General features: G+C 37.6%; 2 protein-coding genes and 1 non-coding gene across 3 annotated transcripts; 1 reads left to right on the top strand and 2 right to left on the bottom strand.

The window, feature by feature from the left end:
- Nucleotides 1–412: 412 nt before the first annotated feature.
- Nucleotides 413–27,794, bottom strand: LOC140169714 (uncharacterized). Its single transcript, XM_072193011.1, has 12 exons — nucleotides 27,687–27,794; nucleotides 26,875–26,933; nucleotides 23,579–23,827; nucleotides 22,059–22,175; nucleotides 17,040–17,156; nucleotides 14,809–14,925; nucleotides 14,042–14,158; nucleotides 12,359–12,622; nucleotides 9,639–9,917; nucleotides 7,962–8,087; nucleotides 3,164–3,253; nucleotides 413–1,415 (listed from the first exon to the last, which is right to left on the bottom strand). Exons 2-12 carry the CDS (start codon nucleotides 26,921–26,923, stop codon nucleotides 1,174–1,176), a joined length of 1,767 nt encoding a protein of 588 aa, XP_072049112.1. The 5' UTR covers nucleotides 26,924–26,933; nucleotides 27,687–27,794; the 3' UTR covers nucleotides 413–1,173.
- Trnaa-ggc (transfer RNA alanine (anticodon GGC)) lies at nucleotides 14,506–14,579 on the top strand. The gene has a single exon. It is a non-coding gene; the product is annotated as a tRNA-Ala (tRNA).
- LOC140170467 (uncharacterized) lies at nucleotides 18,079–19,688 on the bottom strand. The gene is given in 3 exon segments (XM_072193829.1): nucleotides 18,079–18,156; nucleotides 18,229–18,533; nucleotides 18,536–19,688. Coding segments are annotated over 3 exon segments (1,410 nt in total). The 5' UTR covers nucleotides 19,563–19,688.

The raw sequence follows: 27,794 nt of genomic DNA, 5'->3' as shown, positions 1-27,794 counted from the left end.
ACACACGTCTTCGGATACGTGAAGTATTTTTTATGACCAAAATTGTGTTAATCATAGTGACATGACGTTGTAGTTGCTTTATGTGCATGCGCATTGTTATCTAGGATAGGCATTATATACATGTAGAGCACCAATGATGGGCACTTTTAAGGCTATATTGTCCAAATATGAGGTTAATTTAATCAGAAACTCACATACAGGTGTCTACATGGGGGTTGTTTGTATGGACCATCCCCTATCAAAATATTGGGGGTTTTCCCCCCCCCCCCGTTCTACGCCTATGCTTATTGCCCACTTTTATAGCCAAATGTAGTATGTCTCAAAGCTACCGCGCGCAATCGCTTTGCAGTTTTAACAAACATTAATGATCAGATAGACAATTTTATTGTTATTATTACTTTATTGTACCTTTATTAAAACTGTTTTACAGTTTTAAGAGAATTTAGAAGCTAAACATATGGTTGTCATAATGCAATTTAACAAGAAGTAAGTATTTATATACATGTACAATACTAAAACAAAGCAAGCAAAAACCCTCCTATATCCTTAGTGCTGAGTTGTTTGTTTATAATTGGGTTGGGTCGGTGGGTACTGTGTGCACTTTGTATGACGGGTGACACTGACAATGCGCACATAAATAAGACTTCCCCGTGGGCAGTGTCAGATTTGATGGAGAATGAGAGCACCTTTAAAAAATGGAATGTATATAGCTCACGACTGTGTCAAAAATGGATAGAGTAATCAGTAATCCAACAAAAACAATTGTTTCGGACATTATTATGAGTCGGAAAGATTTAAGGCCAAAACACCTTTTTTCAGTTGTCACACGAATGCGCAACAACTTCACACTGTTTGTATAACTTAGCAATTTTTAACACGTAATGAAAAGTGGACTATGATTGGACAATATTCTTGCATATAAACATGAATGCAATACACTCAATTACAATCAATAAAATACGGTGTTGATTACAAAGTTCTTTGTTCCGGAGGACCCTCTAAAATAATGCCCAGTTTCAACTTTGTAATTCCACGGCAATATAAATCCTTTAGCAATCCATTCATAAAAATATTATTCCTCGACCAACAACTTGTTTTATACCGGTAGATTCTTTATTTTCCAAATTAGTTGTCAACATGCTTTCTAAACATATACCTGACTAAAAACATTTTCTAGCAGTCAGTTCCCCCGGTCAATTTTACTTCACACAAGGTCAAAATTCGGTTTTGACCTCCACTCTCATGTTGGATAGTGATGTATCTACCAGTAATGGGCGACGAGCAGGGATACGATTTCCCTCCTGGATAAGTAGCATCCGACGCCGACACACCATTACAAAAACTGCCAACATCTCGTGTGTTGTGATTAGGCAGCGTTGCACTGATGTAAATCTTAGCATCAACCAGTCGATCACCTGAAAGAAATAGGAAAGCCATAGATTCAGTTTGTTCAGTGAAGACCTCAGGGCTAGAATACTTCGATAACATGATTAAACAAATTCATCAGGATCGGTGGAGTAAACAATGTTCTTTATAATAGTATCTGATCCAGAAAATGCACTTACTGTAAATTCCATCAAACACTGTTGAATTTGTCAACACTTGATGAGGAGTGACTGTATTTACTGACCACCGACGCTAGAGGGATTTCAGGTGTGATTTTATGGGTTACCAGTTGGTTTTTCTTCTGGGGATTTTCTTGATTTCTGTTGCAGAACTCATCGAAAATGTGAGATAGCTGATACTGTCCTTCGTCTCTGTTCATAGTTGTAAGCCCCGGCCCTCTTTCTTATTTCTACCGGTTCCCTGATCTCAGCTTCGACCCCCCACGACGTGATTCTTGTCAACATCATGATCGGTTATGACCGACTGGAGCGTGATAGTTAATAACTCTTTTCTCCGAGCTCTAGTGACCACTGTGTCTACTTCGCTTTTGTATTCTTCCATCCACGTACCGAGATTCCTGCCTGTTTCTCTAATATAAGATAAGTTACAGTTCATGCAGGGGATTTTATACACTGCCTGCTGTGTGAGTCGCGTTCTTCGTATATTCTTTCCGTCGTGACGCCCTTAACATATGGTAGAACAACCCTACCTTTACTCTTGTTGTTTACCTCAGTCTTTTAGTCACTTTCTTTGGTTTAACACTATGTATATATTTCATCTTTCACTTTTTCAAATGTCCAATTGGGATACCCACAGGTTTGGAGTACTTCCTGGACTTTCTTTTTTCTTCCACTTTATCCGCCTCTTCTGTCACTATGGTGTCCTTTCTGTAGTACAATAAAAGTATGACCCAAAGTGCATAGAGTGATGGGACTGGTAAATAAGGTATGGGTCTGTGTACGTTGGTTTGCGGTAGACCATAAGCTTGACAGTACCGTCTTCCTTCCTTACAATCAATGTATCCAAAAAAGGTAGAGAACCTTGCGTTTCTTGCTGTAAAGTAAACTTGATGGAGCCAGACTTATCGACCCGATTGATGTGGTCATTTCGCTGAGTTTCTACAACATGGATCATGAAAATCCGGAGAAGGAAATAAAACCAACTGGCAACATACAACATCACGCTCAAAATCAAGTGTTGGCAAAGGCAAAAGTGTTTGCTGATATGTATACAAGTAAGTGCAATTTCTGGATCAGATACAACGAGCATTGTTTACTGACTTTAATCGCAGTCATACCGGAAATGGGGATTGGTGAATTGTGCCGTTGGAACTATTGTAACACTGTAACATAATCTTAAACTTACGCTTACAAAAAGCTTGACTCTCCATGGGACGTTTACAATTCAAGATCCTCCTCGGTCAGACAAGTAAACTTCATGAAACCATTTTCTTATCACTTTCAATGAAACCATTTCCAGTTTTATGCTCCTATACTAAGTGATATAGTGTCTATATGATGTAACTTTGATCCTAGAGTGCTTCTGGAGCATACCATGATGCTGGTGCTCCAGTAAACGTTCCATGGAGAGTCAAGCTTTTGTAAGCGTAAATCTAAGATTCGTGTTAAAATGGCTCCGCAGGACGAGAATTTAGAATACATACTTTGCTCAAGGACCTAGGAATGTTTTATCTCAAACAAACTCATTGATTTTGTTTAGTTGCAAGCAAATATGCACTACAAGTTCAGACTATAACAATATTATATTTTTTACTTACTGCAGCAGTCTATACGGTTGAAGATAATCACAGAAGATATGCATGCGTTTGTAAGTAATGTTAGCTCCCACCATGGATATGGTTCGTTGGCTGAAAATGCAATGAAAACGAGCCACAAAAAGTTTATCCTCAACTATAGATATCATTGGTGTGTTTGTAACAGAGAGTGGGTGATAGAAGAGAAAAGGAGTAAAGAGAGCGGAAAGACAATGCTGGTGTAGGAGAGGGGGAGAGAGTTTGGGCGCGAGAGAGAGGAGGGAGAGTAGCATGATATCCTTTTTTCGTGTTATGGATTTTGAATATTAATGAGGTCAGAGATCACTTCCGGTTTGCATATACGTAAGTTGTCTCGGTCCCAGCCAGTTTGTGCTCCTCCGTCATTAAACAAACCGTCTGGCCCCAACCCCAAAATGACGATCCCTGATTGGTTAATGAATTTCCAAATAAAACTGTTTTAAATTGGCTATAGGACGTGACTTGTGTAAGTGACACTAAACATCGTAGGCTCCCACTATTTGTTGATACCGCAAACGCAAAATATACGCTAGCTTATATAGCAGTCACTGAGGCGCCAATCGTCTGATATCGCCTTTCATGTCAGCGACTCGCATTGTATGATGACGACGATTGGCCAATCAAAAAAGACGTACTATGAAGTTGTCGCCAGACGGTTTGTTTAGTGACGAAGGGGCACAGATCGGCTGGGACCGAGACTAATACGTAATATAGACGTGGCTATATTTGCATATTCATGAGGTGGGCGTGGTGTATTAATATGAATATTACTGAACAAGTTTGAAATATTTTTGCGTGTTGCCGTGAAGTTAAAAATATTTCAGTTCGGGGGCAGTTCGTAATTCACGGACGTCTCTGATTTCAAAGACGGGTCAGTGATTTCAAATACGGGGGTTTGTGATATCACATACGTCGAGCTTTGTTGACAGCTGGGCACTCGATGCAGCACATCGGAACGAAGCTGAGTGTATTAGAATAAGCTTTCCTATGTTTAGCAAATATCTACCTGTGCAAAAATTATATCTATCTGTGCAAATTCTGACAAATGGTTCATGAACACACTTAGATTGCAATGGTAATTGCAAAGTAAAAAAATCCCAAGAGTACCCGAGCCTGCGCTCTAATTCATGAATTGGATAGTAAAATTAGCAGGCACTCAACTTGGGCTAGCTACAACCCTGATAAGGCCTACTCACAAAATTATTCCCACTGCGCTGGCACGTTCACCAAAGTTACTAATATCGTTTGCGACTGGGTTTTGAAACTAGGGAGTATTGTGATTTATGAGACGTCTCTGAAATATGATACTGTTATCTGACATGACGCTTCAAGAGTACTTGATATCAGAGACGTTCGTGAATTATGAGTTCCTCCGAACTGATTTGTTCGTATTTAGACTATTTGGAAGCAGTGGCGGATTTTTAAAAGCTGTCAGCAAGGCAGCAGCTGCTGACAAGGCCCACCTTGCTAAATTTTTGGTGGGTATGGTCCCCCGAAATTTTGAGGTGGTAGGTGTTTGGCAGCTGACGGCGTACGGGTAATGCGAATAGTCAATATCAAGGGTCTGACTTGGCTTTCTGGAGCAATTTAGAGGTCTTTTAGAGCTGAAATTAACCAAATCAATGGTCTTTTGGAGCTCTGTTTTGGTCAAATGTAGGTGGTCGTTCAGAGCTGCAAAATTCAAAAAGGGGGTGTTTCCGGGAGAACATACCCATATGGTCATTTGTGTTAAGTGCCTCCCCAGGCTTTTACTTTAAATAGCATCATAAACGAAAAAGAACCGGAAAGTTTTCGCGCGCTGCATCCACAGATGTCTCGGTAAAATTGGGCCTAATCTAATGCTCACTGGTCTTCTTTTTTTTTTCTTAGCAACAATAATATCCCTCACGAAAAAATTCGAACTCCTTATTACTATACCTCGGGGTATTTTGTTGACAGGGCCCTTTTCCATAAATCCGCCACTGTTTGGACGAAGTTGAAACATTGTTGTGTGCGTGTGTTTGGAAATATTAGGAAGGAAGTAATTACAGGAAGTACATGTAATTAAATGGGTATCAAAAAAACCTTATTTAAAAATACTGTGAGAAACTTTTATCGTTTGTTTTTCTGTGCTCCGACAGTGTAAATTTTACAATCACCGAGTCTGTTTGAATGCCATACTTTTACGTGGGTATAAAGGAGCAGACATGTACTAGCGGGTATCAAAAAATTTTGAAATCACCCAGAAAAGAAGGAGCTATATTGTCAATGTATAATTTATTATGGTGGAAATTGGTATCATAAGTATAACTTTCTATATAAGTGGCGCTAGATTTTCTGTCAGTAACCCCGCTAACCGCATATTCTGCAAGACGGAGAAGGGTTACAGTGCCCAGAAAATCTATGATGAAAAGAAGGCTGTCTACGGTGACGATATGGCACTGTTGCCTTTTGGAAAAGAATTTTCCAAACTGGCCACATGTTCCTCACAGATGAGCCAAGAAGTGGATGTCCATCGCTTACGGGCGATGCAGCCACAGTGAAGAAAGTGGTGGATCTTATCGTGAAAGACCGATCAGCATGTTCATGCATGAAACTGATCTCAGATGAACAAACTGCATATGAAGAGCTTTGTTGCAAAACCCCTTACATCCACTTTTGACTTTTTTTGAAAAACAGCTCTTTTTAATTGTGCAAGTATTACTTGTTCGATTTGATTCAATTCGGGTTTGGATAAAGAGTTGATGAATAGAAACTAAAAGAATAGGTTTGGTACAATTTTCAAGCCTTCCTATTTATTTTATTATTTATTTTATATCGCACCTTTTGTGGATATAAGGGGTTTTGCAACAAATTAAATTTAACCCTTTTCTAGAAACCACCTTTGCAATCAAATTTTGAGCCCATTTGTTTGCACTACTTTATGTAACTTGACTAATGCTTTCAAAATCAAAAAGAAAAATTGAAATATCTCATTATATTTTTAATTATGAATTTTTAATTAAATTCGGGAAAATGGCATTTTTTGGGTATATCCGAAGCTACACCTTTTGTTAATTAAAATGATTTTTTCAAACATAGTGACCCAAAACAGTTCCTTTTGGTTTTAATAGGTAAAGAACATTCCAGGCTCCTATTATACATCAAAAAAATTAAAACAAAACAATTCTATATTCATTTTACGTTCAGATTTCCGGAAATTCCCTAAGATTTTCCAAACGGGAAATATACGATACCTCCGGAAAGGAAGGTAATATGAAGGTCAAACAACCACCAAAATGTGTATTTTTACCCACACTATAATATCATGCCAATAACTCAATTTCAGCCAAAAGTGGATGTAAGGGGTTTTGAAACAAATCTCTTCATATGTCTAAGCTGTCAGCATAGTGGGTTCCGCGCTTGCTGACTCCTGACTCCTTACATATATCAGCCCAATTCTCTTGATCTTGCTGCAATTGATTTGTTATTGTTCCCATAGATGAAAACTCCACTGCGTGGTAGGCGATTGATGACACTGAGGAAGTCATGCAAGAGGTGGAATAGTAGTTTCCAACGCAATCTGAGGACTTCTACAACAGCGGCATGGGCAGTTTCAAGAAACGGTGGAAAAAATGGTTGACTCTTGATGGAGACTATGTAGAGAAGTCACTCAAATTGGGACATTTTAAAGATTGTTTTGTATTGTATCTTTAAAAGTAATGATGTAAAGTACATAAAAGTATACATTCTCAGAAGAAAAAAGGATGCAAGAAATCGAACTAGCACGGCAAATATATGCCAAAAATAGCAGTTTTTGAGAAAGGCGCCACAAGTTCTAAAGACACAAAACTAGAAAGTTTTTTCTCAAATTTTTGATTTTTTTTTTATTCGTTTTAAAAATATATCTTAAATATCCAAAATGTTGGTCAAAAAGGGCAAGATTTGATCTTTTTTTACTCATATTTTTAAAACGAAGAAAAAATCAAAAATTTGAGAAAACTCTTCCTAGTTCCTTTAGAACACGAAAAAATATGCAATTTTCGTCAATTTCTATATCAATTGTTCAATTATTCAATTGTTCATTTGAAACACATGATTAACCCAAATTTTCTTGAAAGCAGAAGGGATAGATCGATGGATATTATCTTATAATCGTTTCTAGTAGTGACATGGTCATGCTCTGCAATTTATCTCTCTGTGTTCCTCTTTATTTGAACGTTTTGTAAATGCTCCAATTTTCATTTATTTTTATAAATCATTGTTAATCTAGGGCTTTTGGTATCAAATGTGGTATCCCATTGCGGCCCTGATTTGGTAAAATGATCTAACTTGAAATTAAAATCGCTCTTTCGAGAAAAAGAGCTTTAAAGTTTGAACACTTGACGTTTTTCTTTTTGAATAAAATAAATTATTAAACAGATCTAATGTCTTAGAAAATATAAAAATCTCATTATTTGGTGGCATGGTGGTGATTTTAGGATGTCACCAATGGAAAGAGCGCCCTCACATTACCCATGATATGGATTTATCTCAAAATGTCCCAATTTCAAGTTAGATCGTTTTACCAAATCAAGGCCCATGGAGCTAACAAGTTTATGCACACGCCCATATCAATCAAGTTGTCATAGCGTGACCAGGTTTAGATTTATGTCTGGTGATTGGAGTGAGGACTCTCCCTTGGTGCTGTGTTTAGTTAACATCTTTAACATCTACAGTGCAATTGTAAATCAGTACAATTTAAAATAACTGTATAGTGAGCAGCAAATTAAAATTTTGCTCTCAAGAATTCAACCACAGTTACAAATCATTTCAGTTGACTCACTTGTTTGTGTGCAACTAAAAGCCGGACCCCAATCCGCATCAGTATTGCCATCAATAGCTTTAATAGCATCGCCGTTATTTGAACTGCTTTGCATAGCAGTTGCTCCAGTTAAATCAATTGGCGTATCTGTTGGATTTAAGGTAGACAAGGTATTGTTGAGCGAAGCAGCCAGAAATCGATTTTCATATATTATTGAAAAAAAAACCACTTTGTTGTTGTGCAAAAGTTCATTCTACAAATCATTTACTATGAAAACTTGCTTGATTTATTGTTGTTAATGAGTTATGTACGTTTTACAAAAGTGTTGTTGTTTCAACCCTCTTTACAACATAACTCAAGAACCACAGGACCTACAAAAGTATATCTGTAATATTTGAAATCTTCTACACACTCGCTATGAAATGATCAATGCAGTTTTTGCCAAAGCTCACTACCATTCGCAGGATGCTATGAACTAACAAATCGCAACAGTTTAAAATAGTTGCTAACCTTAAATATATATATATACATAACATAATATTATTAAAAAAGAAAGAACAGCTGTTTACCAACCCAAAGTGTTAAAATTAAACAAGACAACAAATAAACACAAATGCATCAACCCGCAAGAAAAACGCATTTTTCTAAAGCTTGCTCTGATTGGTTCTCGCCTTCTAAAAGTGTATGAATTTAGGTTGGTAAACAGTTCTTTATTTCTTTTTTGTCTACTTTCATATGAGCTAACTGTGTATATTAGTATTTAAGTGTTTTTGTTTAAGTAGATTAAGCTGGGTTACAACCACCGGCCAATTGACACACCATTTTCATCTCATAGACATACAAGAGCGGATGAAAAGATGTATCTTCAAACGGTCAATAGGATGGTGCTGAACAGGTCATCATTGATCAATCTTCCACCACAGCACATCACTGGCTAACTTGTTCCACAACCAGAGGCAAGCTACACTATATTGGTAGTTATTAGCTATATATCCGTAAACAAGCTGAATCAGTGCTGATCACCCGTGACGCTGCTAGGACTGGACTAAAATAATTCCTGGTGTAAACTATCCAATTGCGAAAACTACAAGAAAACCTCGAAAACAACCGAAGGCAAATGACTCTGTGATGGACCAGAGGGAACTCGACACACCACCACGAACTGCTGGCCCTGATTCTTGTCGCTAGTCTGCCTTCCAACCTCTTGCAATATCTATATACAATGTAGGCCTATACCTTCTTTTTCAACAAGAGAAGAGCCATCAACGGGATGTGCTGATGCTGGTGTCAACATCATTGGGATACAATAACATCAGCTTATTACCCCAATCCAATAGTAGAATTTTGGTCAGATGATAGAAACCGAGTAATGGTGTATTGATATGCTACTCAACAGGGGCAAGGTGATGTTGGTATACTCGTGTCCAAATTCAACTTCAAATACCGCAGAGGATAGAAGTCATCACTGACCCCAATTTCTTCTTCGCCAAGGCCCGTAGGGTCGCAACGGCCCAGACGGCCCAGTACCGTTCATGCTGAGCGGGGGCACCGGAACAGCCCCCCCCCGACACACGCTGGCTATGCCACTGGATATGAACATAGGTAAAACATTTTGGTTATATTAATATCAAAAGAGGATCTAAAGTCACTGCGATCGCGCCTGTTTTCATCATGATAAATCCTAGTCATTATACTTACTTAGACAGAATACGGAGGAATGTATGTCACAATACTCAAACCGTATTGCTTCATTAGTAGTGTAACACCACGCTCCTCCTTGACCATCATCGGGGTCTGGGTTTCTGCAGTAATTATGATCTCCTAAGCCAGATTCCGGAAAATTTTCAAGTGTGTAGTACGTGTGCACGTGTGGTACCTGTTCTGTCCACTTCTGACATACATTTCCTGTTCTAGTAATAGCTACTCTACCTCGAAAGTCTGCGCCATTGGCGTCAGAGTAGCATTCATTATCTCCACCTGAATTGAAAAGGATAGATATGAGAGAGATAAGAATATCCAAACGTACGTATCATACGTCCGTACATCTATTCAATATCCCGTCACTAGAGAGTGGTTCTAAATAAATATCGTCGACCGTATCACATACTGACGTATTCGACATTTGTAAAATTTTTGAGAAAATTGGTATGTTAGCATTGTTCAGTCCTGTACAATGATTTTATATAGTCGATAATATATTATCGAGTAGTGCACATGGAGGCAGCCATTAGCAGACCACCCATTGTCAGATGGCTGGATGATTTTCAACTGCACACACAAATGAATAGGAGAATTTTGAAAATGAATCATGACTTTTTGATAAACCACTTACGACAGCATTCAAGCTTTGACTTACTTTTTGTGGCCAGAATGGTGAAAACATAAAGTGAAAGATATCCTACTTAAAGGAACATTTTCTAGGGTAAAATTTTGTGTAGAAACTGAATCTGACATTAAAAAAATGCATAATTATCAACTTGAACATTTTTCTCATAGCACTGTACAGGCATATTTCTGCCCGAAATCCTCAAATAGGAGTGAAAATTTGCTTCAAAATGGGGATTCTTAGGGCTAAATAAACATAAACTTGCTCTAGAGGGAGGTATTGGCAAGAGCAAGTTTGTGTTTGTTTAGCCTTAAACCTCCCAGTTTTGAAGGACTTATTTTTTTTAGAGAATCCATTAATTTTTTCACGCCCTCAAAATTCTTAGGGGTGGGGGTAGCATATTGCAAGTTATTTTCTTTTCTGTAAATAAAGCTTACTTATTTATTATATTACCATTGAGCCTATTTCTACTTTTTCTTTCCCAAAAGAAAAAAAAATCGTAATAAACCTATCATCGCGGCTTTAGTTGTAGATGTGGATTTTATTTCTTCAAAATATGCAATCTAGCCGTGCCGTGCAATAGAATGTACGGAATATAACAAAAATGCACGGTGCATATAACGAAAATGCACTGCGCATATAACCAAATTCCACAGTAGCGACGTAGGCCGTAAAAAAGTTTATTTATTGAATGACATGTGACCATCAATCAACCAATCAAATGATAAGGATCTACTTAGGTGTTATATAATAGAGGAGAGTAATAACACAAATTCCTATCGTTTATTCTCTAATTAGTTTTCATTCATTATTATTACCAGTTTGCTGATTTTTTTTTTCTGATTTCGTTTATTATTAGGCCATTATTAAAGGTTCTAAACATAAATAAATGTTATTACGGTGGAATTCATATTCAGTGGATGTGGTCTAGTTTAATGAACCTTTCATTTTAAATGTGAATTCTATGGACATGGAGATGAAAATTACAGAATGCTGGAAAGCGCCTTATTAACCCTTTGCACGGATCCGCCATCTTGCTCCAAAAAAGAGGTTCTCCCTGCGAACGCATGCGCAAAAAGTGCATTTCTGTATCTCTCGCATTTCTAGCAACGCGCCAGAAGTCTTTTACAATGCGTACGTGGCAATTAAAGCACGCGTTTGACAGACGAACGCACACGAAACACGCACTTTGCAGGTAGACACTCGTTTTGAAATGACCGTGCGATGGGCGAAAGCCTCTTTGTGCGTCAGTTAAGTCAATTCGTCGGCTGTATTCCATAGCGGCGTATAGTGTGGCCACGCGACAACTTTTCGAGAAAATCGGGTTTAAAGAAATGCCAATTTAAAATCGAGTTGTGTAAATCAAACACGCCACATATTTTGTAAATGGTGTGAAATATCTGTAGTAAACTAAATAGATTTTATTTTTATGTATTTTTCAAAAGAAATAAATACATAATATAGCTGGCAAACTGAAAACAATAAGTACAAAACTATACGTCACTATGAAAAACACGCAAACGCAATACCCTAACCTAACGTTAACCTTACGCCACCTTGATCGCCGTGTAATCCCTATGGCGTTGCTTTTCGTCGGCTTCATTCCATAGTGGCGTATAGGTCCGATACGTCACTATGACATGTAGCGAGGTGTACGCCACTATGACATTCAATGTTTTTTCATTTTTGCCGATATATCTTAATTATGAAATGTGTATAAAAGGTGGCGTATAGTCGGTACGCCACTATGGAAAACACAAAATTTCACTTTGTGACTTTACGCCACACTTAATTAATTAATTACTAATTAATTAGCTAATTTTGACAGATGAGACTTAGATAAAGGAAAGAGAACATCATTAAAAATTTATGTGCCCATTTTCAAAAAAATGACCAAAAATCACTATACGCCACTATGGAATACAGCCGACGAATTGTGTTACACAATTTGCATCGGTACGGATGCTACTTGAGCAAGTACACATATGGTTAAATACTTTTTAAAAGGCTATAGCCAGAACAAGGTGCCTACCGCAGAATCAAGTAGAACCTATGCGTGAGAGTGAGTCCCAATCCTCCTAGCTATACTTACTACCACAGAATCGTGTAGAACCTATGTCACAATATTCCCAACGCAATTCCTCATCAATAGTGTAACACCAAGTGCCTTTTGGTTCGTTATCAGGATTTCTGCAGTAATTATGATCTCCTAGCCCAATTCCTGGATAGTTATCTGGCGTTACTTCGTGCTGATGTGGTACTTGTTCAGTCCACTTTTGACATGTTTTGCCTGTTACAGTAACGGCTACTGTACCACGGTAATCTCCGCCTATGGCGTCTGAATAGCATTCAATATCTGAAAGTCATATTAGTTTTTTAATGTCTTTTTATTTATCGGTATCATGTGAAAAAGACATAAATAAGTCAAATAAAAAATGTAACAAAATTCGTCACTCGCATCACATATCGTATGTCACGAAATAAAGTTTATGTTTGTGACATGTATGTTGTTTTGTATGTGTATACGTATATCGTTGTCACCATAACGTTAAGAAAAGAATTAAAATCATGAAATAATTTACAAATCAAATTATATCACATTTTTCATCTTAAATATAGCATCATAATCATAGATGTTTTTTTAAACACGTTGTTTCCTGATTTCGTGAGAGTACTTCGATCGCGTTAGAGACACAACATTATGTGACATTCGCATTAGAGATACGACAGTATGTGACCAACCTGGTCTCCCAAATAAACTGCCGTATATAGTCAGTTTACAATTAATGATCTTAAACTAACCATATACGGCAGTTTGAGATATTTGATAACGCCTTCTGTTGTTATGAATTAAATTTAGTGCGTTTATCCTCCGTTCTGAAGATATTTTGATACTAGTTTTTGAAAAACAATGGCTCTTCAAAGTGATACGTACTCAGAAAATTTGAATGCCCCTCTGAGGCCAAGTGTTGTAAACTTACTGTACATAAATAAACAGCGTGAGTTTATTGGACAACCAGGAATCCCTGCAGTTGCCTTTTTACCGTAAGTTTATAACATTTGACCGCAGTGGGGGACATTCAAACTTTCTGTGTTCGTATCACTTTGAAGAGCTATATTTTAAGCTCCTCCCATTTTCAATAATGGTACATACAAGTGCATTCAGCACTGACAAATGCCAATTGCTGACAAAGTTTAGGAAATATCACCTCAAACCCCAATAAATAGTTACACAACAATGTTGCATAAAGTTAGGCAAATGCACCACATTATGAGCACCATAATGTAAACTCATGGAAAGCACATTTTCTATCAAAACTTATTTGACCTCATCACCCGACACACCCCAATAAATATTTAACCCGTGCGGTTTATGAAGTGAAGAAATATTCCATATTAAATGTCAAGTCTGTATTAGATATCCGATATAAAGGGTGAGAAACCTTTACCAGGAAAAATGGGCGTGTTGTTCTGGACTGGTGAGATGTTAGTTGGTTTGAGGTTGAGAACCTAAGAGTCAATACCTCAACTAATATCTCATTATTTCTGGTAATGGTCTGTTTTGAACCGTTCATCTTACAAATACAATAAATTAAATTGTTTGCACAAACATATGTATATATAGTTCAAAAAGAAATTTGATGCCACACGTGCGACATTTAAGTTGTTCAGAGTTTTGGAAGTATAACTTTTCAATCCTGTTTTGAGGTCATATTATTATGATCAACCTTTAATTTATATATAGAGTGAGAAATATTATTTTCAAAAAAATTACCGCTACAGTTTAATCCATCCCCACTGAATCCTGCATTACAGGTACAATCGTAACTACCAGGGTTGTTACTACAAGTTGCGTTGGAGTGACAGGGACTATTCATGCACTCATCATCGTCTAAAAGGAGGATAAAACTAATATTAGCTACTTTGCATGAAGTAGAGAACTCTCTGTTATATTTTCAAGTTACATAAGTAGTATTTTCCTAACATTTATCGGTACAACTTAATCAATCCTCGCTGAAAATTACATGCAGGTATAATCGTAACTGTCATTCTCAAGCTGCATTGGAGTGACCAATTTGTATATAGTAAAGAACCCTTGGTTATATTTTCAAATTACACTGACCATCCAGTTCAATGATTTCCAAACCTCTTTCTTAAAGCTTCTTGGATCAGAAGATGATAGAGGGCGGGTATTGAACTGAAGGCCTATAGATAATAACATCAGTGCTCTTCTCCATCTGACTCATTAGCTCAGTTGGTAGAGCATCGGTTCGGCGCTCCGAAGGTCCCAGGTTCAAATCCTGGATGGTCAGTGAAATTTTTTCACTGGCTGTCATTTATGTATGTGTTGACTTGTGTTAAAAACCTTTCTCATATTTAATTTACCACATAGTTTGACTTTATTTCTCCGTACATAAGTAGTGTTTTTCGAACATTTATCGGTACAGCTTAATCCATTCATACTGAATCCTGCACTAGTACAATCGTAAGTGTCATCCGCTATTTTCAACCCAATATAAATATAATTTTCATAAACTTTACCGCTACAGCTGAATCCATCCCCACTGAATCCTACATTACAGGTGCAATCGTAACTACCATGGTTGTTGTTGCAATTTGCGTTAGAGTCACAGGGAATAGTCAGACACTCATCAACGTCTAGAGAAAGTAATTAGAAACAGTATTAGCAATAAGCCAAATCGGCATTGGAAGTTTGCAATGCATTGTAGGACAGTTTTGGGACACTTTGTCCATTGACCTCTCAGAAAATTCAGAAATATTGGGTTTTTGTACTGTGATGTGCCCTCAGTAATTTAGATTGATGATTTATCTTTGTTTTACAAAGTTACATGAGTGATGACATTTTGGGGGAATTCCCCTCTCAAATTGAGCAAACCAAGTTGAATCATATCTAATTTGGAATATTTGGAAACCCCCTGAAAATGATGTAATGGGATTTCCCCTAAGGAAGTGATGTAATGAGAAAGGTTAATGTTATAATTAAGACTTGGGAATTTCCCAGATTGAGCATAGTGTGAAGGCAGTAAATAGCCCAGAATAGAATGGGGTTTTTCCCAGGCTTGGTATATAATAAGAAAATGTAAACAATGATTCACAGTTGATAGTGTTGATCTGGGCTAGCTAGCTGATATGCTTACAGTCCAATTCCTTCAAAGAAAGGAAATTGCAAACCAGAAATATTTTATGTAGTCAAAGTACTACTATTTGCCAGTGTTGTCGGAGAAGATCTAGAATACGTCCAAGAACGTACTTCTTCCAAAAAAGGAATATATATTCTTCTGCCGATTTGCTGAAGTCTGGTTAAAGGAGCAACACAACTGTCAAAATAAGTGGGGACAACTGCATCGCAGTCCTGCTTCCTGAAGATATTGTGTGAAAGGTGGAAATAGCACCAAGTTTGGAGAAAGCAGCGCAAGGAGTTGAGTTTGGAGCGAACAGCGCAAGGAGTTAAGTTTGGAGGAGAAAGCAACGCAAGGAGAAAGCAACGCCATTTTTGTGTGAGGATTTCATACGCAAGGATATTCATAAACTCAAGTGTTCACTGGGCTTCGCTGATTCGCAGGACAAGTGAATAAGGATATATTACATCAGTCGTCCAGAACATTGCAAGAACTTTATGATCGTCAAGAAGAAGAATGCTGGCTAAGTACAAAATAGATAAAGAGTGATATATTTGATGAGTGTATATGTGCATTTGTTGTCATTATATTGTACCAAACAAAACTTGCTTTCAATTAAAGACTTAGATTTTGTTAGCTTAAACAAACAGTGTATTTGTGTTGTGCATTCGTGTGAGTTCGGGTAAAAGGTGATTTTGGCCTTGAGTCAAGTACGACTCGTAACACTACGTACAAAATATGATCTATAATGTTTTACAATAATTAAAACAAATATAAAAAATAAAAGTATTTTATAAATAAATTATTTAGTATTTTTAATGATCAACATTATGACAATAATAAGAAAATTAATAATAATTATGTAAATTTTCCCGATATGTCAGAGGTCAAAGTGTCCCAAAACTGCTCTCAAAAACCGGAAGTTAGAATGGCGATTGGGCTTATTTGGTCAATGGTTGAGAGCCTTGTGTGGCTCATGATACCTAAATGAGTCTTAACGGGGTGTACCATTTAATGTTTTAAATGGGTATAAAGTCTGTGCACGTAGAAAAAAAACGCTCTCTGGAAGTTAATTTAAACATTCTTAACGATATTCTTCAGGACCAAACATAATATTTCACCAGGGTTGCCGACGCATATAATGAAGGAGAGCAGAAAAAGTTATCCCGCCCAGGAATCGAACCCAGGACCTCGGGTTTACGGGAGCTTCGTGATTAGGCTGGTTGAAATTCGAATCTATAAGCGGTCACTTAAATTTATCTCGTCCCCGCAATAGCCCATAGTAGCTAGGGCCGTAAATGTGAGAAATAAATTGTCATCCTCAATGTAGACTAAAATAACATGGAAAAACAGGCATTTGCGGCCCTAGCTAATATGAGCTATTTGCGGGAAGGAGATAAATTCGGACCCTATAGGTTCGCATTTTACACCCCACACACACACTTTAAGTGAGTATCACGCTTATTCATGACATTGCCAAGTACCAGTCGCACATTGCAGTGTATTACCCACAAAAGAAAAGTAGCGAGTGACGCGTAGTCCAACGTTCTTGAGACACACCTTCTAACTCGTGCTTTTCCTGCTAGATATTTTCAACCTACACAAATACGGTATTATATTTATGAAATTTACCGGTACAAATGAATCCATCTCCGTAGAATCCTGCATTACACGTACAGTCAAAACTGCCAGGGGTATTGATACAAGCTGCATTAGGATTACATGAACTGGACAGGCACTCGTCATCGTCTAAAAGAGGATAAGAATTAATATTAACAAATATATATGATTTCAAAGTTTAGGGGCCTGAGCTTTCGATCCTAGCAGGATCTTTATCAAAGGCAAAGTGACAAGACAACACACAAACATGCATATATATAGTGACATGGACATAAAGGAAAAGGAAATTAGCAAGACAATAGAAGACATAAGTGGTTCCTGGGAACTATCAATTGGGGCAGGAAGTGGGATGTCATGAATGGAGATGAGAGGGATAAGGAAATGAATGAAGACAATGGGCTGAATAGAAAAATGAAAATGTGTGGTAAAAATAAAAACTACAAAAACATAATACATGATGATGGAAGTAAAAGGAAAATAAAAACTAAAATAATAAAGTGGATGGAAAATATAAATAACAAAATAGGAAGAAAAACAAAATTGGGAGGGGGTGGAATATTATGAATATGAAAACCAAGTTAATCGTTTCCCTCTTGGATGTTGAGACCATGTGGCTGGATGGTACGTAGGCGCTTCATCCAGAATTTCTCCCTGCTGGCACGGACGGTGTCAGGACGGTTACCTAAAGACTCAAGCCCCTGAAGGATCATGTCGGAGATAGAGTGGTTGGGGAGGTTAAAGTGATCACCAACAGGGGTGTCAAGCTTCTTGGTGTTGACTGTGGACCGGTGTCCATAAAACCGCTTCTTAAGTGCATTCTTGGTTTCTCCCACATACTGTATACCACAAACTCTGCAAGAAATGAGATACACTACATTAGATGTGGTGCAGGTGATGTTGCCCCTGATCCTGTGGGAGGAATTGTTGGAATTACTGGTGACAGAATCCCCTTCTTGGATATGGTCCTTGCAAACAACACACCTGGAATCACATGTGACAGTACCCTGTTGTGTGGAAGGAATAGTATCAGAAAGAGGGGGGACTTCAGCTCTCACAAGAAGATCTCTAAGATTGCGGGGACGTCTGTAGGCCAGGATGGGGTTATCGGGAACCGCTCGTTGTAGCCGATCTGAAGTTTGAAGTATATGGTGATTGTCATTAGTGATGCTGCGGAGAGGAGGAGGTTAGGATGAAAAGTAACCACAAGAGGGACTCTGGTATTGGTGTCTTGGCTTCTGGGCTTCTGCTTCAGTACATCTGACCTGGGAAGAGATTTGACCTTGTTGATGGCCTGCTGCACTTTGTGTGCACTGTGTCCCCTAGTTGTAAGGTTCTTCTTGAGGTCCCTAGCATGCTGTGAAAAGTCAGAATCATTAGTACAAATGCGGCGGAGGCGGAGAGCTTGGCTGTATGCTATACCACTTTTACAATGTTGGGGATGGCAACTGGAAGAGTGTAGATACTGGTGACTGTCTGTGGGCTTGGTGTAGAGATCTGTGACAAGGAGTCATTTTCCTTTCTGATGGTGACATCCAAGAAGTTGACCTGGTGGTGAGAAAGTTCAGATGTGAATTTAATAGTTCTGTGGAAGGAATTGACATGGTCCAGGAAAGTGTGAAGGCTGTCTTCTTCTCTGGTCCAGATGAAAAACACATCGTCAATGTACCTCCACCAAATCCATGGACGACAAGGGGCAGCATCCAACATCTGCTCTTCAAGCCTAGACATGAAGAGGCAGGCGAACGACGGTGCCATGCGGGTCCCCATCGATGTCCCAAATACCTGTAAATAGTGTTCTCCCATGAAGGTGAAATTGTTCTTAGTTAGTACATGATTCATGAGAGTCTTCAGATCATCAATGGGGGAACTGGTGTGGTCACTTCTAGACAGCGCTTCACAGGTAGCTGCAATTCCTTCACTGAATGGGATATTAGTATACAGGGATGACACATCACAAGTGCCAATGATGGCAGTGCTGGGGATCTGGTCCGTGATGGCTTCAAGCTTCCTGAGAAAGTCCGGGGTGTCGTGTATGTATGACGGAGTCTGTGAAACAAGGGGTTTAATGAAGTGGTCAACGTAGAGAGATATGTTCTCAGTGGGGGAACCATTACCGGATACAATGGGTCGACCAGGATTCCCAGCTTTGTGGATCTTGGGGAGGAGATAAAATCGAGCAGCTTTAGAATCTGTGGGACAAAGAAATGCATGGGCTTTGTCGGTTAATTCATCACGAGCATGCATGTCATCCAGGGTGGTCTGTATCTGTTGAGAGAAAGAGTCAGTAGGATCAGAATCAACAAGAGCATAGTTAGTGCGATTGTTGAGGTGCTTCATGGTCTCGTCGATGTACTTTTGGCGATCCATGACAACCACAGCAGATCCTTTATCAGCAGGCTTGATGATGATGTCAGTCCTGGTTCTGAGAGACTTGAGTGCCTGGCGTTCCTCACGGGGTAAGTTGTCATGTGTCCTGTGGGAAGAATTGGCAGAATTGTTAACTTGGGAACTAACAACCTGCACGTATGTCTCCATGGCTGGAACCCTGTTCTTGGGAGGGACCCAACTGCTTTTCTTGCGAAAAGGCTCAGGTTCAGATGCTGGCTCATCAAGGAAAAACTCCCGTAGACGTATGCGACGATAGTATTGAGTGAGATCCTGACTGAGTTCTACCTGGTTAACCTCTGGAGGGGTGGGGCAGAACTTGAGGCCCTTGGAGAGAAGATCCAATTCAGCGGAGGAAAGAGAGGAGGATGATAAATTAACGACTGTGGAGGGAAGGTTTTCGTTATCATGGTTAGTAGCTGCAGGACGCCTAAACCGTCTTCTGTTGTGATGTTGGCGTTTCTCCAAGATGCCACGGATCTTCCTGTTTCTGCGATCAAGAATTTCGGCTTTCTGTGTGGACAAACATAAATCTATCTCATTATTAAACTGTTCCCATTGGGCCTCTGTACAACATGATCGCAGGTCATCTTCGAGTTCAGTGATTTCATCAGAGAAACTGTCAAGAGAAGCAGCACAATGTTCAGTTAGGATATTGATGAGACGGATAGATGTACCATATAACAGTTGATTCCACTTCTGCTGTAGAGGACCAGAGAGAGTGCCCAGCGCTGGTGTACATTTTATCTGTAGGCCTGTAGGAATAATGCGAGAGTGGGAATAAAATCTGTAGTTATCTTGATGAAAAGAATAACGCATGGCTTTCTGTTTGGTCTTCCTGAGTTGCTGAAATAAAGATGTTGGGTTAGACATGGTAAATATAACTATAGTACACGTGGATGCTGAAAAAAGGGGGTGTAAATGATAATTAATATATGGCAGCAAAGCTGTAAAAATAAAACATGAAAAATGGTTAACACAGACAACAGTAACAAATATACGATATACAATATGGATAAGGAGGATCACCACAAGGGGATACTGCAACAGAGAATTATTATAACGTTAAAAGGTGAGCTGTTGTAGCTCACCTTTTAAAATATATATGAAGTAGAGAACTCACCTTTTAAAATATATATGAAGTAGAGAACAGTTTGTGACTACATCTTTACAAAAGGTCCTAATTGTACGTGGATCCGCCACCCCATCCGGCACCATTGTTTCATAAACTTTTGATAACCATATTTGCTTTTATTTGTACCTGCTCAAACATGTCAAAGAGCATTTTATGTGAATTTTGTTACTCCAATTGTATGGAGTTATTTTATGAGACTTTAAGTGCCTAAGATGGCCTAAAATGAGGCTACATCGCTCTTTTCAGCCGTCTCTAATTTTTATCCCCATATACTTTATATCCCCATATACTTTATATCCCCATATACTTTATATCCCCATATACTTTATATCCCCATATACTTTATATCCCCATATACTTTATATCCCCATATACTTTATATCCCCATATACTTTATATCCCCATATACTTTATATCCCCATATACTTTATATCCCCATATACTTTATATCCCCATATACTTTATATCCCCATATACTTTATATCCCCATATACTTTATATCCCCATATACTTTATATCCCCATATACTTTATATCCCCATATACTTTATATCCCCATATACTTTATATCCCCATATACTTTATATCCCCATATACTTTATATCCCCATATACTTTATATCCCCATATACTTTATATCCCCATATACTTTATATCCCCATATACTTTATATCCCCATATACTTTATATCCCCATATACTTTATATCCCCATATACTTTATATCCCCATATACTTTATATCCCCATATACTTTATATCCCCATATACTTTATATCCCCATATACTTTATATCCCCATATACTTTATATCCCCATATACTTTATATCCCCATATACTTTATATCCCCATATACTTTATATCCCCATATACTTTATATCCCCATATACTTTATATCCCCATATACTTTATATCCCCATATACTTTATATCCCCATATACTTTATATCCCCATATACTTTATATCCCCATATACTTTATATCCCCATATACTTTATATCCCCATATACTTTATATCCCCATATACTTTATACTAATATGTCAAATGGAAAGTGTCATTAAAAAGAACCCCTTTAAAATTTAGAATAAAATTTGAACAAAATGCTAATTGAGCACATGCATAAATTTGTAATAAAATATGCACAAAATGCTAATTGAGCAAGTGCATATGCAATGCTCTAGTTTGCTAGAGGGGCTATACAAAATATTGTTATGTACTGTATGTCACAGGTATGTATCGTCGTTAATTTAATATCAAGCTTGTGCATGAAGGAAAGTGTGCTAGGTTTACACATGCCTTCAAATATGAACCAGGAGTTGCAGTTGGCTCTGCGTTAATGCCGGCCCGGCGTAAAGTAAAGCAAGCGTAACATACACAAAAAGGACACACGTCTACACTATATGACGACAAAGCAGCGACATCGATAAGTCATCGACAGCTCTTGAAATGCAATTTCACACTCGTGTATCACGGTTATATTTCCAACTACACTTATATTATTCATAAAAGTTTATACCGCTGCAGCTAAATCCATCTCCACTGAATCCTGCATTACAGGTGCAATCGAAACTGCCAGGGTTGTTGGTACAGGTTGCGTTAGGGTCACAGAGATTGCTGAGGCACTCGTTATCGTCTAAAAATGACAAGAACCGATATCATACAATGTTTAGAGAATAAAGGTATTGGTGTTAGCCACTGGAGTGCATCTATCGTCTCATATAACACGGGCGGCATCATTATTTTAAGTAAAGCAACGAGGCGTAGCCGAGTAGTTTTACGCCAACAATAATGATGTCGCCTGTGTTATATGAGACGATAGATGCACGACAGCGGCTAAAAACAATACCTTTATTCTCATTCTTAAACACTTCAATTCAAATAGAAATATCATAAGTAATCAAATTAAATCCTACATTTTATAACTACCTAGGGGTTCAAATCGATCAGTCCCGTTGTTGCTATGTTCAAATTGTTGGTTCAAATAGCGAGCACGCGTATCGCGTTGATGCACACTCGCCGACCCGTGTGATATCGTGTCATATCACACGGGTAAAAACCAATGAGCTTGCAGGAACGTTCTCAAGTGTTTAAGAATTTATGATATAGAGACAACTTTTAAGGCAATGTCTTTAAAATATTTCATTAAACAACTAATCTTTTTGCAAATTCGACCTTTACGTGGCTCCAGGTAGCAAAAGAAATGTAACATACTTGTAGTTGAGGTCGAGTCATATAGGACTCGAATCTCAAGTCGAGTCGAGTCATCTGGAGCTGGGGACTCTAGTCCAGTCTGAAAGTCGAATCGAGTCAAGCCATCTCATAACCAATGTCCAAGCAAGTCATTGCATATCGAGTCATTAAATAAACATATAAAAAAGAAGTCCCTAATACTTGAAGGAATTCAAATTAGCGCAGTCGATAGATCATTAAACTTCAGTGCGAAGAAAGGTTCCGAGTTCGTGCCCGATGAGGTTGAAAAATAAATGTCCTTGTTAAAAGTATTACATTAACTTGAAATTCAATTCAATTGTTTCGGTTTACAGGTATGTGTTAACAGACGGTGATATTGAGTTGCGCACCCTCCTGATTAGTGTAAAATGGTATAAAAGGTTGTCTAACCTAACCTAACCTAAAATGGTCAGCGAAAATCTAGTGGGAACTTTTTTATTTTGATGCATGCAGTGCCTTTGGAAGATATTCAACATGGTGGCAGACAAAACCAAATTTTGTTAATGACCTGTTCTAAGGGACCTTTTTTCTAAGGCTATTCCAATCCAAAAATGAGGACTCATTTTGCAATCTTGTCCTTTAATTTGCTCCGGATACGCAATCTAATACTTGTAAGTGGGTATCCTCCAGCGTGTTCATAATGTTGCAAAGTGCCGGTCGCACTTGCCGTGCATTAATTAACCACAATAAAATCGGAAACATTGTAAGTAACACTGATAAAAATTGGTTTACGAAAAAGCAAACCATAGTTTTTGAGGCCCAGACCTAGATTTTGAGCTTCTTAGATATCATAATCATAAAGTTTACCGGTACATGTTAATCCATCTCTCCTAAATCCCGCATTGCAGGTACAGTCATGGCCACCAATCAGTGGTATATCGACGTCCACTGGCTCAAATGGTAGGCTAGGTGTGTCTTTATTCAATCCCGATGCAATTCTGACATTTGTACATTTACAAGGATCTTCAGGAGTTAGGACCCATCGCCAAACGTGGTTTTGATCTTTTCCTTGACCAACTGCACAGGTTTGACGTGCTTGAATTTGAATCATGCATTCTATAACGGATTTTAAAAAGGACATTTTTTTTTTAATTCAAGATGATCGGTATTGACAACATAAGCATTGTAAAATGGAAAGAAAATAAGAATAAGAAGTATGATAAATACAATAATAATACAGTTATGAGTGATGAAAGTTAAATGGAATTTAAACACCTCGAACTAACGATATATTACACTTGTTGCGTGTACTGTGCAAGCAACAACTTGGTGTGAATTGAACTATGGATAAATGATTTTGCTTGGCCATTATTAATTGTACAGCCACGTCAATTTGAACAATGCGACTTACTTCCTCCAAGATTATTTGAAAGGTAAAGGGTAGGCTTTTTCAAAATAACACAATTTTAGGTGTGTTTCCTCCCTGGATTCTTGAATTACGATGAAGATTTCGATTGTTATTACACAAAATAGCCCTCGAATCATATATTTTCCGCGTTCAATATAGGCACAAATAAGCAGCAAAAAGCATTTAGTCTATAGGCTTACGTGATATTTTTCAAATCTGTCATTTTTTGGGGTAGATTCTTGGCAACCATGTTTAAACATAATAGAAACATCACTAATTAAGAAAAAATGGGTGCCAGTTTTTCCATTAACATTTAGAGCCTCCATTTTGAATCAGGGAGACTTGATCTTTTGCTTGTATTCATGACTAGCGCGGAATGGTTGCCAAGTAGTGGTGTTCTACGTAGAACCAAAGTAGCACATCTGTGTCTTGTGAATTATGTGGAAAGGTAGAGTTAACGAATCCTTTGTGCCTATGCTGGCGAGAAACACTAGCTTTTGATATTTAAAGTGTCCAAAGCTAACATTAAATATGGCGCCTCCTTGCACCTAATGCATATTGTTGTCTTTGATACCTGTTGAGTTTTGAACGATCCGCAGTTATCTGGTCCGTTCCTTCAGTGATGCTTTCTTTGTGTAGTTGTCAAATATAACTCGCACTTGACAATATCCTCAAACCTTAGAGTCAATGAGTGTGACAAAGGATGTTGCAATCCAACGGCCATGCCATGGAAACTGTGTTTACCAACTGGAGGGTCAACATTACTATTAGCCAGATTAGCCGGTCATTTCGAGAGAGTGTAGAAGTTGAGAGCAACAGGATGAATGTCCACATATATTCACAAGACACAGGTGTGCTACTTTTGCCTCTACGAAGAACACCACTACTTGCCAGCCAAGAAGGGATGCTTTGCAACTTTCCTGAAGGTAAGCCCCGCAATTTCGTGATAGCACTGGCTGGTCTTGGCGAAGGAGATGAACCATCCGATGAAGTTCTATGTGGATGTGAATAGTTTGTTTGATCTCTTTTTTGTCCAAGTGGAGACCTCATGATGCTCGGATGGTGTTTGTTCAAACAACTCAAAGATGAACAAGGAGTTGACAAACTGCCACCAACTCAGGGACCATGGATTGAACATGGATTGAACATATACGCCGTGCCCATGTCCAGGCTAATATCTGGTGCCGGGATATTGAACCCAACTTATCTTGACCCTTTGACAAGCTACTGGTGGTTATTTCTCAGGTTGCTCCAGCTCCGGTCTCATTGCTGCAGCTCTTCAAGTGTAAGTGTGACACATCAAAGTGTTCGGGAAGGTGCTCATGCAGAGGAAACAATGTGGTCTGTACCGACAGTTGTTTGAACATTACACCGCCAATGATTGGTGTAGTTAATAATTGCAATGGCAATTAGGAACAATTAATCAGTAACGTTGACACTCCCTGCTTCATACTGTACATTACATTACATAGCATTTAAAAACTGCGCTTTTTATATTTCCCAGGAGGCGCAATGCGTCTACAAAAACATGATAAATAAAATTCAAAGAACAAGATAATAATGGAAAGCAAACAGTCAAGCAACGAGATAAGTTTCAACATACTTTTAACATTGGAAGTGAGGTGGGCGTTCTAACGGAGCAGCAAAAGGTGTTCCAATCATAAATATGTTGTTATTATTGGAATCCGCATGTGCCAAAACATATGGTTAGTCATCAAAAGCATCTTCCTATGTCCATTGGTTCAAAAGTTATGGCATTTTACGTAAAAAGCCTGAAATATATGGCGGCCATCTTGGATTTTTGCTACTTTGGAGTATTTCTAGTGTTCTTATTTTGTTTCCAATGAATCGTTGACCCTTTTATACGAGTTTAGATAAAATATGATAAATATTGTATGACATTTGAATGAATAGTAATGGTTAATTGGCAATTTATTTTTAAAAATTGGCGGCCATTTTGAAATTCAAAATGGAGGCTCTAAATGTTAATGGAAAAACTGGCACTCACTTTTTTCTTAATCATTGATGTTTCTAGATGTGTTTAAACATGGGTGCCAAGAATCTACCCAAAAATTAGCTTTCTTAACATAAGCCAACAGACTAATTTTAATTTTAAAATATAATGCTACATTTATTAATATGTTACTAAGCACTAATTAAGCTAGTAATGTTGTATTCATATTATTTATTAATTGTATAGGTCGTTATTACCAGGGTTGATAGATTTTATTATTAAAAAACCAAAAACTTGATTATCATAAAATCATGCTTTATTGAGCTGAATATGTTCTACTATCTTTTAATATATTTTTATTTTATAAATAACAAGATTGTGAATTTTGGAGTCACTAGATAGTTTAAATTATTATTATTATTATTATTATTATTAATATTATAATAATAATAATTATTATTATTATAAATATTATTTTTATTCATTATTATTAATTTTATATTATTATCATTATTGTTATTATTATTGTTATTACTTTGAATTGGGTCTTAAGCCTCCAGCATACTTTTCTGGGCGTTTCAACCAATGACAAGCCTTTATTGCGTCCGTTTGTCTGCAATGCGCGTGCGCCACGCCGCTCAGCGGCAAGCGGCAGGGTAGTATGAAACCAGCATTAATGATACAATATCCCATAATTATGTAGGCAGTTAAATTATCAAATTACGATGCTCGAAAGCGTATCTTTGATTGGTAATGCTATCATGGAATCCCGTAATAGAAAACAAAACAATATTGTTTTACCTGGAAGAACACAGAGTAGTTTTATCAACAGTACAACTGATAACCACATGATTAGAAAGCTGAAATATAAAAATAAAATAAAAAATACTTTGAGTTTTAAATTCTTAATTGTTTCTTCAGAAATTGTCAATTGTCAGACATAATGCCCCGGTAAAAGTGCTTAGCGTACGAGCCTCAAGTGCTTGCTTCTATGCAAAGGCTAGGCATAAATGTCTCACGATATATGGTTATTCATACAAAAAGCACTACGTTTAGGCAACTTGTTGGAAACTGTTTCATGACAACGATTGCAACTTCATTGTTAAGCCTCGTACGTTTTAGTAGCGAAATAATCAAATTTTTTGGTTGTTATAACCGTCAGTACAATTTTCTAGAAATCTAGATTTTTACACCAATGTAATGTACTTGGATGAAGTAAGATACCCTACAAAAATCTATATTTCTTACAAAATCTTAGATTTCAAGATGTATTTTGTGCGTCTAGCATCCTTTCCGGAATTTCGGTATATTCCGTGTTATGTATGATTGTGTTATTATCTGTTTAGTTTAAAATTAAAAATAGATATATCTGACAGTGAAAACTAAAATTATGTGGAAAAGAAATACAAATCTATTTTTATAGAAATGTTGCAATTGAAGTCATAAAGTGCCTTGTTTTGATCCGTTGACATTTTTAAAATTCTGGCTTGAATAATAAAACTATTTTTTTAAACATTTTAACTACAAATTCCACCTGCCAATGTAACATACAAACATTTCTAACCACATAATGTAATATAAATTTAGATGACAATGATTAAATTATTACTTACCATTTAATTCATACATTGTTTCATGACGACACTTAAAAGTATCCTCCCACAATATTGATTAAAGCAGATCTTGTCTATGTTCTAAACTAAGTATGAACTACTACAGTA

The sequence above is a fragment of the Amphiura filiformis genome, chromosome 14 (genome assembly GCF_039555335.1).
Source record: "Amphiura filiformis chromosome 14, Afil_fr2py, whole genome shotgun sequence".
NCBI classification, from domain to species: Eukaryota; Metazoa; Echinodermata; class Ophiuroidea; order Amphilepidida; family Amphiuridae; genus Amphiura; species Amphiura filiformis.
The sequence above is the reverse complement of the archived record's forward strand: the minus strand, read 5'-3'. Positions and strand labels throughout refer to the sequence as shown.